The sequence below is a fragment of the Eptesicus fuscus genome, chromosome 7 (assembly GCF_027574615.1).
Source record: "Eptesicus fuscus isolate TK198812 chromosome 7, DD_ASM_mEF_20220401, whole genome shotgun sequence".
NCBI classification, from domain to species: domain Eukaryota; kingdom Metazoa; phylum Chordata; class Mammalia; order Chiroptera; family Vespertilionidae; genus Eptesicus; species Eptesicus fuscus.
This window is the reverse complement of record NC_072479.1, coordinates 91872040-91890197: the sequence shown is the minus strand read 5'-3', so window position 1 is coordinate 91890197 and position 18158 is coordinate 91872040. Positions and strand designations below refer to the sequence as shown.

The 18158-nt window shown below is 36.3% G+C and overlaps 1 protein-coding gene across 4 annotated transcripts in view; it reads left to right on the top strand.

The window, feature by feature from the left end:
• The window catches only part of ANKS1B (ankyrin repeat and sterile alpha motif domain containing 1B), an 808746-nt gene that overhangs the window by 281143 nt on the left and 509445 nt on the right, over positions 1 to 18158 (top strand). For all 4 annotated transcript variants that reach the window (XM_054719390.1, XM_054719389.1, XM_054719388.1 and 1 more), the window contains exon 12: positions 12720 to 12900. In XM_054719390.1, coding sequence (XP_054575365.1) covers positions 12720 to 12900 — 181 coding nt within the window. The remainder of the gene's footprint in view (positions 1 to 12719; positions 12901 to 18158) is intronic.

Below are 18158 nucleotides of genomic sequence, written 5' to 3'. Positions count from 1 at the left end.
CTGGACTGCGAGAGGGTGCAGGCCAGGCTGAGGGACCCCCCACTCCCCGTGCATGAATATCATGCACCGGGCCTCAAGTATGACATAAGCTTCCATGACACAGATAGTGTTTTATTACAAAGGAAGTCCTATGTATTGAACTTATTCTTAAAACTTTATATCATCTTAAATTCATCTATGTAAGTACTTGTACTGTAACATATTTCTGGTTTGAACCTTAACCTCTTTCTTCTATCTACTATTTATTTACTTCTTGGTGATAACTCTCATCTCAATTGCTTTTACATATACAGGGGTGGGCAAACATAGGTTTACAGTTGTGAATACATGAAACAGAGTTTATTCTTGTATCATTACATATTAATTATTGTATTATTTTCCATATGAACAACTGCAAAACTACTTTTGCCCACCCTGTACTTCAGATAAAATGTTCTTTTAAACTGTAATTTTCTTACTAAACAAACCAAAAAAGGGGGTGCCATTATTTTATTGTATAGTTGGGGTAATTGTAGAGAAAAATAAATACAGCATGGTGCAATGGAAAGTGTATGCATTGCTTTGAAGTGTTGAGAGAGCTGAATTGTAAAATTGTCTTTGAAAGTTACTGAGTATCCTTTGAAAAGTCTCAATTTCCCAATCTGTAAAATGTGATAAATAATATTCACTTTTCACTGGTTGTATTTGCATGAAAAGTATATTGTAGAATGCCGGACACAGCACGTATTTAATGAGAGGTATTATTAGTAATGATGTAAAGTAAGAATTGGAAAGCAGAATGACTTTTGGTGGGTTAGAAAGCAATGCATATTGCACATTTATTTGTAAAAAATTCTTTGCTCTCATGCACACAGTAGCATATGCTTCCTGTTTTGGCTGCTCAAAACATATCTTCTATAAATCATTATACAATTACCTCCTGCTGTTCTTAAACAGAAATTGAAAAAAAGAGACAAAGACACAAATTGCCTATATCAGAAATGAAACAGGAAATATTACTACAGACTCTACAGATACTAAAAGGTCAATGAAGGAATATTGCAAACCACTCTACCCACATGAATTTGACAATTTAGCGTAAATGAATAACAAACTAGCACAATTCACCCAATATGAAAAAGGTAACATGAATAGTCCTGTAGCTATTAAGGAAATTGAATTCATAATTTATAAATCTTTCAAGAAAAACATGTTGGTTTTGCTGGAGAATTATAACGGATAAAGAAGATTTTTTTTTAATCCTCACCCTAGGAGTGAAGATATTTTTTTGTTGTTGATTTTTAGGAAGTGGAAGGGATGGGAGAGAGGGGACGAGAGAAAGAGAGAGAGGAGAGAGAGAGACATTGATGTGATTGATTGCCTCCCTGACGCACCCCGATCTATGGTGGTCATTGAACCTGCAACCCTCAAGTGCACAGACCTATGCTCTAACCACTTAGCAACACTGGTCAGGGCTTAAGGATGATTAAGTTCAATTCTAAACATTTTTTTTTCCTGAAACAAGAGAGGAACTTTGCAATTCATTTATGAAGGTAGTATTTCCCTAATACCAAAATCAGACAGTACAAAACAAAACAAAAACACTAAAAAGGCCCAATAACACAAAAAGTAAATACCACAGAGCAGTATCCCTCACGAATATAGACACAACATTTCTTAACCATCTATTAGTAAGTAGAATTCAGCAAGATATAAAAAGCATTATACACCATGACCAAGTGGAGTTTATTCCAGGGATATAAGACTGGTTGAAAATTAATGAAGAAAAACCACATGATCGTTGAAGCAGATCAATTGAAGCAGAAAAAGACATCAACAAAATTCAAGATCCATTCATGATTTTTAAATATATTTTTATTGATTTCAGAGATGAAGGAAGAGGGAGAGAGAATCATTGATCAGCTGCCTCCTGCACGCCCCTTACTGGAATCGAACCTGGGACCCTTCAGTCCACAGGCCGATGCTCTATCCACTGAGCAAGACCAGCTAGGGCCATTCATGATTTTTAAAAAAATCTCAGAAAAATAGAAACAACAGAGAACTTCCTCAACTTGATCAAGATCATCTATAAAAATTCTATAGCTAATATTTAAATATTTAATGGTGAAAATTTGAATGCTTCTCCTCAGAATGTGAACAAAATGAAGATGTTCACTCATGCATCACTGTTATTCAACATAGCACTGAAAGTTCTGGCTGTGCAATAAAAAAAAAAGGCGTAAGGCATGTGGATTGGAAAGGAATAAATAAAACTGTTCCATTTGCAAATGTCATAATTGTCTAGGTAGGAAATTCCAATGAATCTACAAAAAAAAAAAACAACCCTCCTAATAAGTTAATTCAACAAGGTCACAGGATGAAAAAAAATTTAAAAATCAATTGCATTTCTATAAACTCTCAATCACATGGACACTGGAATTAAAAATACAATATCATTTATAATCACACAAAGCAAAGATAAATCTAACAAAACATGTATAGGACTTGTGTATAAAAGTATAAAATAGTGGTAAAAGATATAAAAAATGCAAATAAGAGTAGAGAGAGTGTTTATGGATTTGAAGACTCAATAGTAAAGATGTAAATTCTCCCCCAATTGATATACAAGTTTAATGTAATTTCTCTCAAAATCCCAGCAAGATTGTTTAAAGATATATAAAGATTATTTTAGAATTTACATAGAAATATAAAGGAATTGGGATAACTAAAACAAATTTGAAATAAACTGGGAGGAACTAGTCTGCCCAATGTTAAGATTTGTTTTATAGTTACAGTATTCAAGACTATATTAGCAAAGGGATGGGCACAATGGAACAGAAGAGAGAACCCAGAAATAGACCTACACAAATATGCCCAATTGATATTTGACAGAGGTGTCAAAGCAATTCAATGGAGAAAAGATAGCCTTTTCAACAAATGGTGTTGGAGCAATTGGGCATCCATAGGCAAACATCTGTCCTAAGTCTCATACCTTAAACAAAAATTAACTTAAATGGATAACAGTCCTAAATGTGAAATGTAGAATTAGAAAACTTTTAGAAAAAAAATTATAGGAGTTACTTTTTTGAATCTAGAGCTAGGTAAAGTGCATTATCCATAAAAGGAAAAATTGACAAATTGTGCTTTCTCAAAATTAAAAATGTTTGCTTCATGAAAAACTGTTAAGTGATGAAAAGACAAGTGGAGACTGGAGGAAGCATTTGTACACCACACACCTGCTAAATAAGAGTTTCTAAAATATATAAAGAAACTCAAAACTAAACAGTCATATAAAAACAAGCAATCCAATTAGAAAATGGGCCAAAGACATGAAGAGACATTTCCCTGTAGAGTATATACAAGTGGCAAAGAAGCACATGAAAAGATGTTCAACATCACTAACAATTAGAGAAATGCAAATTAAAACCCCAGTGAGCTATCACTACATCTATCAAAATGACTAAAATGAAAAGTAGTGACCACACCAAATGCTGGCAGGTATATGGAGAAACACATACATTGCTTGTGGAAAGTAAAATGGTACAGTGACCCTGGAAAAACAGATATTTGAATATTTGAATACCTAGTTCAAAAATATTTTTTGCAAGAAAGTCATGACTATTTTAATGCTGGGAGAAACTTCTTTGAGAATCAACTTCATGATTTGGAGGTAAAAAAACATTCTCTAGGTTTTTAATATCTATATTCAGTCCAGAGCAACAACACTTTTATTAAATAAAACCCAAAACTTCTAATACCCTTTCATGTCTCTCTCTCTCTCTCTCTCTCTCTCTCTCTCTATATATATATATATATATATATATACTCCATATTAAGGCTTTTTTTCCCTTTTACTGAAAAGAAGAAAATATTATTTTCCATTTGTATGACATCTGAATAAAAGTTTAATAATATTTACCCCTACCAAATTGTTGTCTAGACTCCCTCTCCATATATATATATATATATATATATATATATATATATATATATATATATAGTATTTCCAATTCAGGTTTGAATAACTTGTATGAAGAAACTCATATGAAGAAACATATATTACATATTTTTCATTTAAAAATTTTACACATGCTTATGTATGTTAAATACTACAGATGTATTAATAGTTTTATAATTTGTTTCTTTCAATAAAAGATGATAATATATGTTAATCCATAGCCAAATATCTCTATATAGAATGAAATGAATTAATAGAGAAAAGCATAAAATATAAAGATTTTAAAAATTTGTGCCTTTCAACACTGAATAACTGTAGGGCTTAATACATAGTTGAATTAGATTCCATTTGTTTCTGTGTTGCACCCACTTGTATTTTCTCCAACACCCTTTAAAACAATGATTAAAAAAAAATCAATGCTGTCAGTAGACTGGAGAGTAAGAAAATTGCTCGTTGATGTAAATATAGAAACTCAAGAGCTATTAGGCTCTTGCTCTACCTGTACTTTATGTTGCTTCTTTTTGTTTTATCTATAGTGTGGTGTCCTGGCGGGGGGCTGGGGGGAGAAGCAATTTAAAATTCCATATAACTGTGTTTTAATTTCAGCTCTCCCATTTGTTAACTGTGAGACTATCTCTCAATGTCAAGTTCACTGCAAAATAGAACGAGGAATAGCTACTTTCAATACCAATCTTATAGGCTTAAATGAGATAACAAATTTTAAGTTCCTAGAAGCGTGTTACCTCCCCTTGGGTACTTGATATTTGCTCACACCCACTTTTGCCTGTCTATGTTTGTCCATAATATATATAGCAGAGGAATGGTATATTGCTTACCTGAAGATAAGAAGTTCTATATCTTCAGAATAAGCCTTAATCATATCAACTATTATATTCGTGACCAAAATAAAAACAAACACAAAAAAACTGTACTCCATATTAAGGCTTTTTTCCCTTTTACTGAAAAGAAGAAAATATTATTTTCCATTTGTATGACATCTGAATAAAAGTTTAATAATATTTACCCCTACCGAGTTGTTGTCTAGACTCCCTCTCCATACAGGTTTAAAAGTGATCAAGACTGAGAAATAGGAGAATTCTAACTCAAGATGGTGAACTGATCCCAACTGTTTACATCTTCTCTCTCCTGAAATGCAATTAGAATGGTAAAATAAGTATACAAATAAGAATGACTCCATAGCAGCGATGAAAACCAGACAGTGGTATAATCAGAGGCATTTGGGAGCTTCTGAAAGAAGTTCAACTGAAAAGAGAGGAACCAAGCTCAACGAACAAAGTAAATAACCTCTGAGAAGACAGAGTTAATGCAAGAAAAATATTATAATCAGTATCCTCAGGAAGATTTGAGAAGTTCTTGAATTCATAAAATTAAGACAAAGCTATTTTAAAATGAATTTTTTTGAAAATTAAAAATAGGATCATTAGACTAATGATATATTGTCATGGGGATGTAAAGTACAGCATAGGGAATCTAATCTAATAATAGACAAATATGCAAATTGACCGCACCTTCGCTACACCTAAGCCACGCCCACCAGCCAAGCCACGCCCACCAGCCAATCAGGACGAGTATGCAAATTACCCCAACAAAGATGGCGGCTAATTTGCATATCGAGACAGCGTCGAAAGAAGCCAAGAGCTGCAGAAGGGAGTAAAGCTTCAAAGAAGCAAGCAAGCTGGGAGGGCGGGGGGAGGAGAAGGGAGGAGCGAAGTCAGGGCCGGGGCGAAGGGGAAAGCAGGCGGGCTGGTGGAGAGGCAGGGCGGGTGACAAGGGTGGAGCGGAGGCGGGGCCGGGGGGCGAACGGAAAAGCAGGCAGGCTGGAGGAGAAGGCGGGGCGGGTGACAAGGGAGGAGGGGAGGCGGGGTAGAGTGCAGCAGGAAATCCTATTGCAGGATTTTTCCTGCAACGGGAATGCTAGTATAATCAATAATGTTGTAATAACTATGTATGAAGTCAGGTGGAAGCTAGACTTATTGGGGGATCACTTTGTAAGTTACACAAAAAAATAAGATTGTTACACCTAAAGTCATAAAAAAAATGCCTCAAAATTTCATGCCTTATCTTATTTGTTAACTGAGGTAGCCCCAGAGCCTAGAATAATATCTGAAACATGGCTGATGGTCACTAGTATTTTTTTGACCAAATTAAGGGGAGTGCTCTAGAACACCAAATTATAGAATACTCCCAAAATATAAAAAAGAGGAAGAGTCAAAGAAATCCAGAAGCCATTTACTAAAATTTCTAGAAGTAGGAGAAGTCACAACAGTAATTGAGAGAGTGTGATATTAGCACAGGAATAGACAAGTAGATCAGTGGGAATGTAGTCCAGTCCAGCAATGTAAAGCCAGTCATATTTGGAAATTTAGTGTAATAAAGGTAGCATTTCAAATCAGCAAAGATATGATGGTATTGGCTAGTAGGCTATCATTTTGGGGGAAAATATTTAGAATTAAATTTTTTTTGCCATATACCAGATACAAAAAATATTCTAGGTTGATTAAAATTCTAAAAGAAAATACTACTGGTCTAGCTTCCCATTTTTTTTTACCATGCCACCTCCATCTCAGGTTTGGAAAGAATTTAAGAAAGCATCTAATTTATTACCATTGACTTGACATAATTTATCAATGGTTCGGTGTTTGAATGGAGAGTCTGTCATTTCCACATATGTTTATGGATGTCACTTGCTAATTTTCTGTCTTTCAGCCATCTTCCCTTGGAAGTCATTCTGAACTTGAGATTTGCTTGAATAATTTATTACCACCATTGACTTTTTCTAGCACCACTTTGTCTTTGTACTGACACCAGAATGTCCCTCTAGTCCTACTTGACATTTTATTAGGAGGTTGATGAGGTCCCTTTATAATGAAATTAAGTGAATTCAAATGATTTTAAATCCAAGTAAGTGGATTTTAAAAATGTCCATTAGTTTAAGTAATGTGAAAATAACAGAGGAGGAAACGTAAAAGTGGATATTTGAAAGTTACATCCCAATCCAGAAAACACTTGAAAGTAAATGCACACATTGCCTAGCTCTCACCCTAATCAGGAGTTGCGTGTTTTTATTTTACTCAAAAATGAATCGTATCTGTCTGGGTTGCAGAAATGCCATGAAATTATTAGGGTTGTATCAGAATATATCAGTTCATTTACATCTTTACTGGATGTAAAGAGATTCTTATGGTAATTGGCTCTGATTAAGAGAATCCAAAGTAAGGGTAGGAAATGCATGCCATTCTGTATGTGACACCAGTAAATTCGCACATTACCCTTTTTAAGGTAATAACTTAAGATGGCCAATGGCTTCATGGATGTGGGACCAATGCAGTCCCAATGGGCATCACTCTCAGAAGGGCCTCATGCTTGGGGTTTAATGCTCTTGGTCAACTGTCTACATTTCTTAATGATTTTTATCTCTGAACTAGAGGCACGGTGCACAGGATTTGTGCACTGGTAGGGGGGGCGTGGCCTGCGGGGATCGGCCTGTTGTGGGAGCAGCCACTCATCCAGGTCAGCCGAGCAGTGCTCCCACTGTGGGAGTGCACTGACCACCAGGGGGCAGCTCCTGTGTTGAGCACCTGCCTCCTGGTGGTCAGTGTGTGTCATATCAACTGGTCGTTCTGATCATTCCGTCGTTCGGTCGCTGGACTTTTATTATATAGGATTTGTTTTCTAAGTGAAGTCTGTGTGAACATGGAGCCTGTGCTGGGGCTTGGAGCCTTGGCTCATCTGTGGTTCACCTCCCACCATCTCCCCACCTTATCGGGGGTGTTCTTAGCAGTGAGACCCTGAACATGGGGAGGATGGAGATGAGGTGCACACGCCAAGTGGCAGGACAGAGCCTCGGGGTGCCTGTGAGAATCTGCTCTCATCCTGTGAGTGTCCCAGTGCCCAAGGGAATGAGACATTAAGTAGCAACTAACACTACATGACAGACCTAGAAAGAGACCACGGGAGAAAGGAAAGCTTGGTTTCATATCTGCTTTTGGAACAAGGGGCCCCACATCTTCACGTTGCACTGGTTCCAACAACTCTATGGAGCTGGTCCTGACTCACAGTCATTCGTGTATCTGTTCAATTTCCGCTCCTCAGAGACATGTCCTAATCACTCTATCTATCACAGGGGTGACCCACTTTTTCTGTAAAGGACCAGAGAATAAAGTAGTTCAGGCTTTGTGGGTCATAGAGCCTCTGCTGTAACTGCTCAGCTCTGCTGTGATAGTATGAATATTCCAATAAAATGTTATTTATGGACACTTAAATGTGAATTTCATGTAATTTTTACCTGCCATTAATATTATTTTTCCTTTGCCCCCCTCCACTCCCCTATCATTAAAAAATAGTCAGAAGCCTGGATTTGGCCCAAGATCTATAGTTTGCTGATTCTGAGGTAAATATGTGTGGGAGCAAGTCCTTGGGAAAGTAGGGAGAGATGAGCGCTGGACCACAGGTGAGGGAGGGAGATGTTTTAAAGGAGGAATCACAGTGAACACAAGTGCAACTCATTTTACAAATTGAAACTTGGCAAATTCCATTTGTAATTTCAACGTTTTTGTGAAAACACTTTTCTTTCTTATACTGAATGGCTTGGCAGGATTCCATCAGGATAGTGTTTTGTTTTGTTTTTAAGTGGATGTATTAAAGGGAATATTTCAGGCCCATCTCCATTTTTAATAATGCTACTACCTCTTTGTTATTTCTCCTATTATTATTATTTCATTTCTCCATGCAGATATTTCTTTAATCCTGCCCTTGTGCTTTGTGTTTTGAGGCACCATTTGTTTGTGTCTAGATGTGAACACATGGACTTTCCTTCTCTTTGAAGCCCTTCTGCTTGCTACTTATGTGATCTTGAATAAATAATTTAATCGCTCTGATCCACTGATTCTGTGTTAGTTAGGCTAGGTCAGTGGTCGGCAAACTCATTAGTCAACAGAGCCAAATATCAACAGTACAACGATTGAAATTTCTTTTGAGAGCCAAATTTTTTAAACTTAAACTTCTTCTAACGCCACTTCTTCAAAATAGACTCGCCCAGGCGTGGTATTTTGTGCAAGAGCCACACTCAAGGGGCCAAAGAGCTGCATGTGGCTCGCGAGTCGCAGTTTGCCGACCACGGGGCTAGGTAGTCCTAGCTTACACGACAGACCAACCTAGAATCTCAGTGGTTTAACATAAAGGAGGTTTTACCTCAACTTCTTAAAGGTCCAATGTGGATTGAATGACCCTCCTTCATCTTGGAACTACATCATCTGCAGAGTAAGAGAGAGTTGGAGAAGGCAAACTTCTACAGACAGTTGATTAGTCAGAATTAGTTACCTGTCACCAAGCTAAATGCACACAAGGCTTGGAAATAACAGGGAACCTATGCTTATGGTTTTGTTGAGCACTAAAATGATCTCTTAGAACAGGGTTTGACCAATGTTTTCTCTATAGGACCAGGCAGTAAATATTTCAGGTGCTGTGGATAATATGGCTTCTGTCTAAACTTCACTCTGCCATTTAGACACAAAGTAAATGAATGGGCATAGATGTGTTCCAGTAAAACTTTATTTTCAGCAACATGAGGCAGGCCAGATGTGGGCCAGAGGCTATAGTTTGCTGATCCATAATGATTCTTCCTTTTTATTACCTCAGATGCTCAAAGAGCTTTGGGCAATTACCTCCACTCATTGGTCCTCACACTGGGTAATAGCAGATGGACAGTTCTGAAGAGGCTAAAAAGAATGGGGTCAGGTGATCACTGATCAATGATTCCTTCCCTTCAAATTTCTATTAGCCTAGCTCCCTTTCTCCAGATATCTTATTTGAAGTTATGCTGCAGTGAGATCATAGCACTCTGCTCAAAGAAAGAAAGGGAAAATAAAATGTAGATTTGCATGACCATGTATTAGACAGTCTACACTTAGTCCTGAGAGCACACAAGCATACATCTTTCAAACTTCTGTGTATACATTTGTTTTTCCCATTAAAGAACTTATCTTCTGGTATTTACCCAAGCAAGAAATATGTGAGTCACCCTAGACTCCTCCCTTAAAAATCAACCTTCCCATCCAATAAGATGTCAAGACTAAAAAGCTAACCTCATTAGCATCTCCTAAAAACATCTGCTATCTCTAACCCTGTTGCCATTGCTTTACTCAGGATCTCATTATGTCATGGCTGGAATTCTATAACATCCTCCTAATTAGTTTTCCTTCATCAAGTCCAACCCTGACCAATCTATTCTCTAAATTGCTAAAGTAAGTTTATTAAAATGCAAACTCAGCTATGAAAAACTTGCTTGAAAATCATTCAGTGTTTTTTTTTTTTAAATGTTCACGTTAAAGACCAAACTCATTGGCATAGCATTTAGAGCCCTTTATGATTTGGCTCCTGCAACTTACAATATGCCACATCTTGAACCCACCACTCCCTTCACGTACTCTGCACTATAGCCACCCCCACTGTTTACAGTTTGTACTTCCCTTCTTCCCATCCTCTTTTGTCTGCCTACCACATGCTTCCCACCTCTGCTTCGTCAGGATTCAACTCAGCCACCAATCACCTGCTCATGGAGGCCTTTCCTGATTCCCTCCCTAAGGTAGAGACCCATCTTTGGGCTCCCTTTATATTCTGTCCCTCCACTTGTCATAGTCCTTTTCACTGTACTATATTATACTGAAGCATAATTCTTGGGTGGCTTATCTCTTTCTTCATGCACCATTCTTTCTCCAACAAAAGTTTATTATCACCTGGACCGTAGAGACAATGTCCTATTTATCTGTTCCTACCACAGTGCTTACCTTGGTATCTGCAATTTAGTCACTCAGCAAATATCTGTATAATGAATTCATGTAGCAAAAAAATATATATATAGCCTGTTTGCTTTTATTCTTTTATGCATAACAAATTGTGTTTGCATATAAATAGAACTTTGGATGGTCCGGGTTCAGAAACATTTATTTAAGAAACATTTAAATGTAAAGAAGTCCTATACATCAGTTAACTTGACCTTTATAAAGTTTATGACAAGGAAAATTATAAAAATTTGTTTTATGGCCTGTTTATAAAGTGAAACAAAAACACAACACAGCACAATAAAACAAGACCAAGATAATGGACATGCCTGTATTTTTATTGCAGCTAGTGTCATAGTTCATGACTTTGTTTTCTGTAAGAGAAAGTTTATTTAGAAAGTCACAGAGGTGTGGGCTGCTCTATTGGGAGAGCCGCCCATAGTTCATGCCATTTAATTGCTGTTATACAGTCTAGAGGAAAGAACATTGAATGTGAAACTGAGATTCAGCAGCTTCAAGGACAGACATTTCATGAGAAACCAAGGCTGACATTGAACCCTGGTCTTCCATACTTCAAAAGCATCTGAGTCCTGTGGGTACTCATTTGAATTCTATTACTGAGTTGATGTGGCATAATAGTAAATGACTTGCAGTTTCTTGTATAACAATATTTATGCCTCTCAACCTTTTTCATTAAAATATTGCAATGGTGAAAGAATAAAACATATTGTGATAATTTTTACCCTTTATATAAAAAAATAACCTGTAAAATAAAGATACTTTCAGTATAATTTAGTTTAGATTATAGACTAGATGATATCTACTTTAAAAACCATGATCTGGAAGAGACAGGGCAGCTGAAATATCATGCAGGAAAACAATCTGTGAAGTACAGATTAAATTAACAGATATTTGAGGCCAATGGAAACATTAGTAAACCAAAAGTAATTGTACTTTGGAGAAAGAAACTTATTGTAAAGAGATTGCAGTTAACCTCTTGTTAATTATTGTGAGATTGTTACTATTTCAGTAATATGAATGAGAAGAATAAAAAGTAAAAATACTTGAATTGATTCTTGGGAAATGCACACAATTCTGATAGCCAAAAGGACTGCAATCTTTTTATTTTTTTATTTTTTTGAAGGACTATGTGAGAAGCTCTTCTAGGCAGGGAAAAAGAGTGAACATATTTAAAACTATGGGGAAAAAATAGAAAACTGCTATTGGGAATAATCCATTACTGACGGTGTAGATTATAGGTGTCATTACTCCATGATTTTAACTTTTATTTTTAAGTTGACTTTTCTTGCTATTTGGGGATTAATTAAAACCCTTAAAAAATAAAATCAAAGTTTACCTCAAATACCAAGCAGATCCTGGAAAATGCCCTATATAACTTTAATTAATTCTGATGATAGAATTTCTTGGATCCTGGAAAATGCCCTATATAACTTTAATTAATTCTGATGATAGAATTTCAACATATGGTACTTGGGGACAATATCTAATGCCACCGTTCCTTGGGCTATATAAAGAATAAAAAAAATAGAATTGCCCTAATAATGCTTCAATGTCATGAGATCCCTTTTATTGTTAGATTCTATATCCTCAGGGCCTGGCAAATGCCAGATGTTTCATAAATGTTAGTTGATTGAAAGGTGACTTATAATTGCAACTCTCCAAATTGATCATTAAGAGAAATTCTGCGCACTACATTTTTACATACTTTTGGAGAAACCTAACAAAGAGTCTAAATTATTTAATCAACTATGCCATCATAGTTTTTCATTAAATATTTTTTTCATTATTTAATTTATTAAAGGATTATTTAGTGTCCCTCTGTAAAGCACGGTTATATTTTAAGTATAAATCCAGATAGTTTAACTGAAAAAAAAATCATCACTTAGATTAAACTGATGGGGAGATGGGGCTAAAGATGAACATGATCATATTAATACTGTCATCATGCTCATTTATTTTAGCCTAAACAACGAACCTCTATTGTGTCTTCTCTGGATTTTCATCGGATGAATCATAACCAAGAATATTTTGAAATCAACACGTCTACAGGGTGTACAAGCTTCCCTTCCAGCCCTCCTGTTAGTCCACCCACCTCTTCTGTGGGAACCGCAGAGGTCAAGAACGAGGGAACTGGCCATCCAGGTAAAGCAGTTCACTTTATGCAGCTATATTTCTCAACTTTTAAAACTAAAGCCTTTATGAGTTGGATTCATTAAGAGGAATCCTTTGTACAAATTGTGCTGGGTTCTTTGATCACCTACATGTGAGGCAATGTAGGGCTTTATGATTTTTGTCAGAGTGTGGGTATAATATTCTTTCTGAATACATTAATGGCCTTTTAGGCATTAGATATTAAAGATGATGATATAATGCTATTATGGTAGTGGGGAAAAACCAGAGACCTAGAAATGTTCTTCTACCACTACTATTTACCCTCTCCACATAGTGGTAGCAACTCATCAATATATGCCATCTAGCTCTGAGGCTAGAGACTTTGGCTCAAGGTTATCGGGGAAGATTAAGTAGGACAGTGTGGTCTAAGTGGGCTATCAATCTACTCAAACCAAAGTGAACTTAGTGAAGATAAGCCGGGAGGTAAAGGGGAGATTAGGAAAGGAACCACACCCAGTAGTCAAACATACCTGGTTCCATCCAATCAGATTTCCAATGCTTCCCTTCTTTGGGGGCTAGGAGCTAATGACTGGTGGACAGAAATATGAGAAGTGGGGCCTAAAGGATATCTTCTGTTTATGTCTAATTTAAAGTAAGTAAACTATTCAACCACTTTTCTTCAAAGAGATATTATTTGAAAACCATGTATATATAATTAGTATGACTTTTAGAATCATAAATTATTGTTCATGTGTGTATTCCATGTGATTATTGTTCAAAATGAGTGTGTGTATAACTAACTATATGAAAGAATACACATATACTTATTTAAGTCCTTTACAGTGGCTGCGCTTTTATGAACACTTTAAAAACTAAAATTATTTCAAAAATTTCGCCAGAGAATTATTTTCCCCTAGGAAAACAACTAAGATTTTTAAAAATAATGATTAATGGAAGTGGTGAGATTGATATTCTGTGGAAGCTATACTTCAATCTTTCCATGGCAACCAGATTGATATTTACAAAATATAAATCAAAGCATGTCATCATCATGCTTAAGATGCTAGATTGCTTCTCACTGAACTTAGAATGAAGTTCAACTCCTTACTGTGGCCACTGAAGTTCATTGTAACCTCGCTCCTAACTAGCTCTTTAACCTAACCTTTTGCAAACCTATCCTGGCCCACACGGGCGGTCTTTGCTAGGCGTTCTGGCTCTGGGGCTTTTGTACTTTGGTTCCTGCTGCCTAAAATCTCTGTCTTCAAATTTTCATGTGACTGAGTGTCACTTGAGTTTTGACTCAAATGTACTTCCTCATAGACGCTGTCCCAGGTTCCTTCAATATAATGATAATTATAGTAACAATGATGCAAAAAGAACGATAGTAATAATATTAATAAGCAATAGTATTTAAGCAAATGTTTAAATATTTTTCATAATGTTTTCAATATTAACTTTAATTTATAATTATTATAAATATTTAATGTCTTGAATTTAATATCTTTAATATTAAGAAGCAATAAGTATTTAAGCAAATACTTAACACTATGCTTCATGCACTGTTTTAGGCATTTTATGCATATTAACTCATTTAAACCTCATAACTGTTACATGAATTAGATGTTATTTTTTATAGACAAGGAAACACAGAAAGAAGCTAAATAACTAAATAACAGCCCATAATAACAGAGCTGGGATTCAAACTTGGTGGTAGAGTCCATGTTCTTAAACATTTTTCAACATTGCCTAGTTACTTTGGTCAAATCATCCTGTGTTTTTTTTTCAGAACCTATTTACTAACTAAAATTATATTGTTCACTTGCGTACTTATTTATTGTCTTCTCTCCTCTTTCTAGATTTGTGATTTAGAATGGATGGGTCCCTGATACATTGTAGGCTGCCTAAGTTTGTTTACTAACTATGAGACTGAACTTCTTACCTAGCTATGAAACTAACCTCTTTATGCTATAGATTTTATCTATAGACTTAAATTAACAATTAATTAATTAGATTAGCTTGCCCTGTAGTGCAGTCATGCATGTAAAGTGATTAGTGCTGTGTCAGGTACATAGTGTTAAATAAATGTTAGTAACTATTAGTAGTAGTCATTATGTTAGTGAAACCTAGTATTAGTCAGTGAGCATGGGCATTTAGTGTATGTCTGCCTTGTACCAGATACAAGTTTCCAGGAGAGGAGAGATGGGACATAATTTGTAAATCAAAGTGGTATGTGAATCCCAGGAAGGGTTGTAGGCATATAACTCATACTTAATTAATACTTAGTTGAATTACTCATTCCAGATTTAAAAAGTTAAAATGGGAAAAATGACATTGATACTTGTCTTTTGGAAAATCTTTCTTAGTTTTACTTTTGTGTACTAATTGGTGTGTTTTTTTAATGATTAATTTTGAAAATTTTCAACAATGCTTTGAGATAGATAATGTTTATTATTTATTTATTTATTTATTTATTTATTTATAAATTAAGAGTAAGAGAAGTTATGGGGCTAGTGCCTTCTCTCCACTCTGACCACCAGTGGGAAAGGATAAGAACACATCATATTGCTGTCTGGATTTCAGTGGCACCATCCAAAATATGTGGAGAAATTATCATTTTCCACACATTTCAAAATTGATATTTTCAGGCCTGACCTTTGAACAGAACTAAAATCTAACCTTTAACAGTTGAAACAATTTCAGATAGCATGCATGTTACTATGGTTTCCTAATGTAATATGTCACCTCCATGTTACATCAAAAGTTTTAGAGTGGACTGATATTTAGTAATAATGAGTAAGGAAAGATAGTGCTGATTGTTTTACATCAAAAAGTAAAGTTTTTAGGTAGGTATTTATCTCCTGGGAAAACTAGCATTTTATTATCTTACACTAGCATTTTATTATCGATGTTTTGCTATCCTTTGCATTTAAGAACCTGCACATGCAGGTGCTACCACATAGAATATATGGAAAGAGGATGAGTTCCAGTGTCAGTTCTGTCACTGATTTCCTAGGTATTTTCCATCAAATCACTTAATTCCCTGAGAGGGGTGTTCCATACAGGATCACTCCCTCATGATTCTCCTTCTGATCTTGACCACCATGGATCTCCTTCACCATGAACTTCTGAGTGATCTGAGAGTGTAGGTGATAAAGTATTTCAGTCTAGTAGGTACCCCTAATGGTTGCCATTGTGTTCCTTTTCCTTGGGTAACAGTTTTTTAAAATAGAGGTGGTGGAATTCTGGATCTATTTGAAAGGTAGAAGTAACATTTTTTGGATGGGTTGGGTGGTAGGGTATGAGAAAATGAAAGAGACCAAAGATGTGACTCAAGGATTTTTGGCCCTTTTGACTTCTGTAAGGATGGACTTGATATGAGTTGAGATGAGGAAGCTCCGTTTTGGACATTTTAATTTGAAACATTATTGAATAATCAAGTAGATAAGCTGAGTTGAGAGGGATTTTTTTTAGTGGGATAAGGAAGGGTGGGATGAAGCTATGTGGTAATTTTATATTTATCAAATTAAAGGGTATCAGTTTTAAAAGACTGAGAATCAGTGCTTTAGCCCACAAGGAGTGACCTGTGAGTTCCGAGTTCCTCAATGAAAATGTCCTGGACAGGTGTGCTGTGAACTGCTGAGGGAAAAGAAGCTGAGAATCACCAGTAATAAAAGATGCTTCCTCCTTATGCAAAGTTGTTTTCCAGAAAGCTCTATGAAGAATTTTGTTGACTAGCACTTTTGGACACCTGCTTAGGAATTTAACTACCCTGGATAAATAATTATCTCCAATTTCATTAGTAGTTTCCAATCATCACCTCCTGCTGGAGAAAACTTCTTTCCAAATGATAGAAATAACAAAAACAAAAGCTTTTAAGTGCTTAGCAGCTTCAGATGCTTTTCTGCAAGGGAGAAGAAACATTAGAAAAGAACTAAAATTAGAATGGAGAAGGTGGCGTGGACCTTTCACGCTGCTTGGGGATTGCCAGAAAGCAAATGAAGGCCTTCTTTTTAATTAGTTCACACGGCCTGGAAATAGGCCTCCTGAAGCTGGGGCAGTGTTATTCCGGCAGCCGTTGGACGCAGGCAGCGGAGGGGCTCTCTGGCCTCCAGCCAGCACAAAGGCCAGAGCCGGGTAGCTGAGATGATGTGGAAGCTCCACGCTGAGATTCGGGGTGAGCTGATATGGAGGAAGTGAAGGGTTAGTGGGAATTTTGTGTTAATTATATCTTTGTGGTTTATTTTATTTAAAAAATGCATTAAATAAATTATCTGGATTATTTGTTGTTAAATTGGGTAGTTTAAGTTGACTAAGTTTTAGGTAGCCAAAAGGAAATAATTTTTATATCAAATGTCAAATTTTTATATCAAATACACACACACACACACACACACACACACACACACACACACTATTTCAATTACTTAAAAATATGAAAATATCTTCCATAGTTAGATGTTGGAATAATGCGATTTACTTAATGCATGCAATTGGGTGGGAACTTGTGATTCTGACTGTAACTAGTTGAAATAAGACTGTTGGTTTATTTGGACAGCATAAAATAAACATGTTTACTCAGTGTGTGGCATTCTGAGAAAGTCCAGTGGGCCATGAAAGGACCTAAGAGTGTGATTGACCTCATGTGGGGTCTGCAATGCTTCCAGAGAAGAGACACATTGATTTGTCCAGATTATGGCCATTGTGAGGCCACCGAGGGAGTGAGAGTTGTGCAGGGTCTTGGAAGCTGTGCTCAGGATGCTGGCGTGCATCCTAAGATAAAGTCTTAAGAGCAGTGAGAAGTCATTGGCAGGTTTGTAAGCAGAGAGAAATGATATAATTTTTTTTTCCTATGTGAAGTCTCCTATTTTTTTTTCTTTCTGTGAACTAAAGCAAAGTCTTTCTTGGAGAGTGACCAATGAGGGCAGAGATCAGACAATTAAGGAGAGTGGAGAAAGTTTGAGTTAGCTTTTTGTTTAAACTCCTAGCAAATGGCTAGTATGTGGGCCTAAGATTAGCATGGAAGAAGGGATAGTAGGTAGAGGTGGGTGTGGCTAGGGCCAGCTTTTTGGCTCGTTCACTTAAGGTTATCCCTCAGTGGGAAGGTGGGCCCTCTAAAGTCTGTCACTCTGACTTCTGTCCGTCCATGCTAGCCTCTGCGGCAGTCACCATAGCAACCTTGCCAGGCTGGCCTAAGTGACTTTCAGCCCAGATACTTCAGAGGCCCTTCCTGGAGGCCACAGAGACTTCTGGGTCTCATTCGTAATTAAGGAAAATACAAGGAGCTCAGA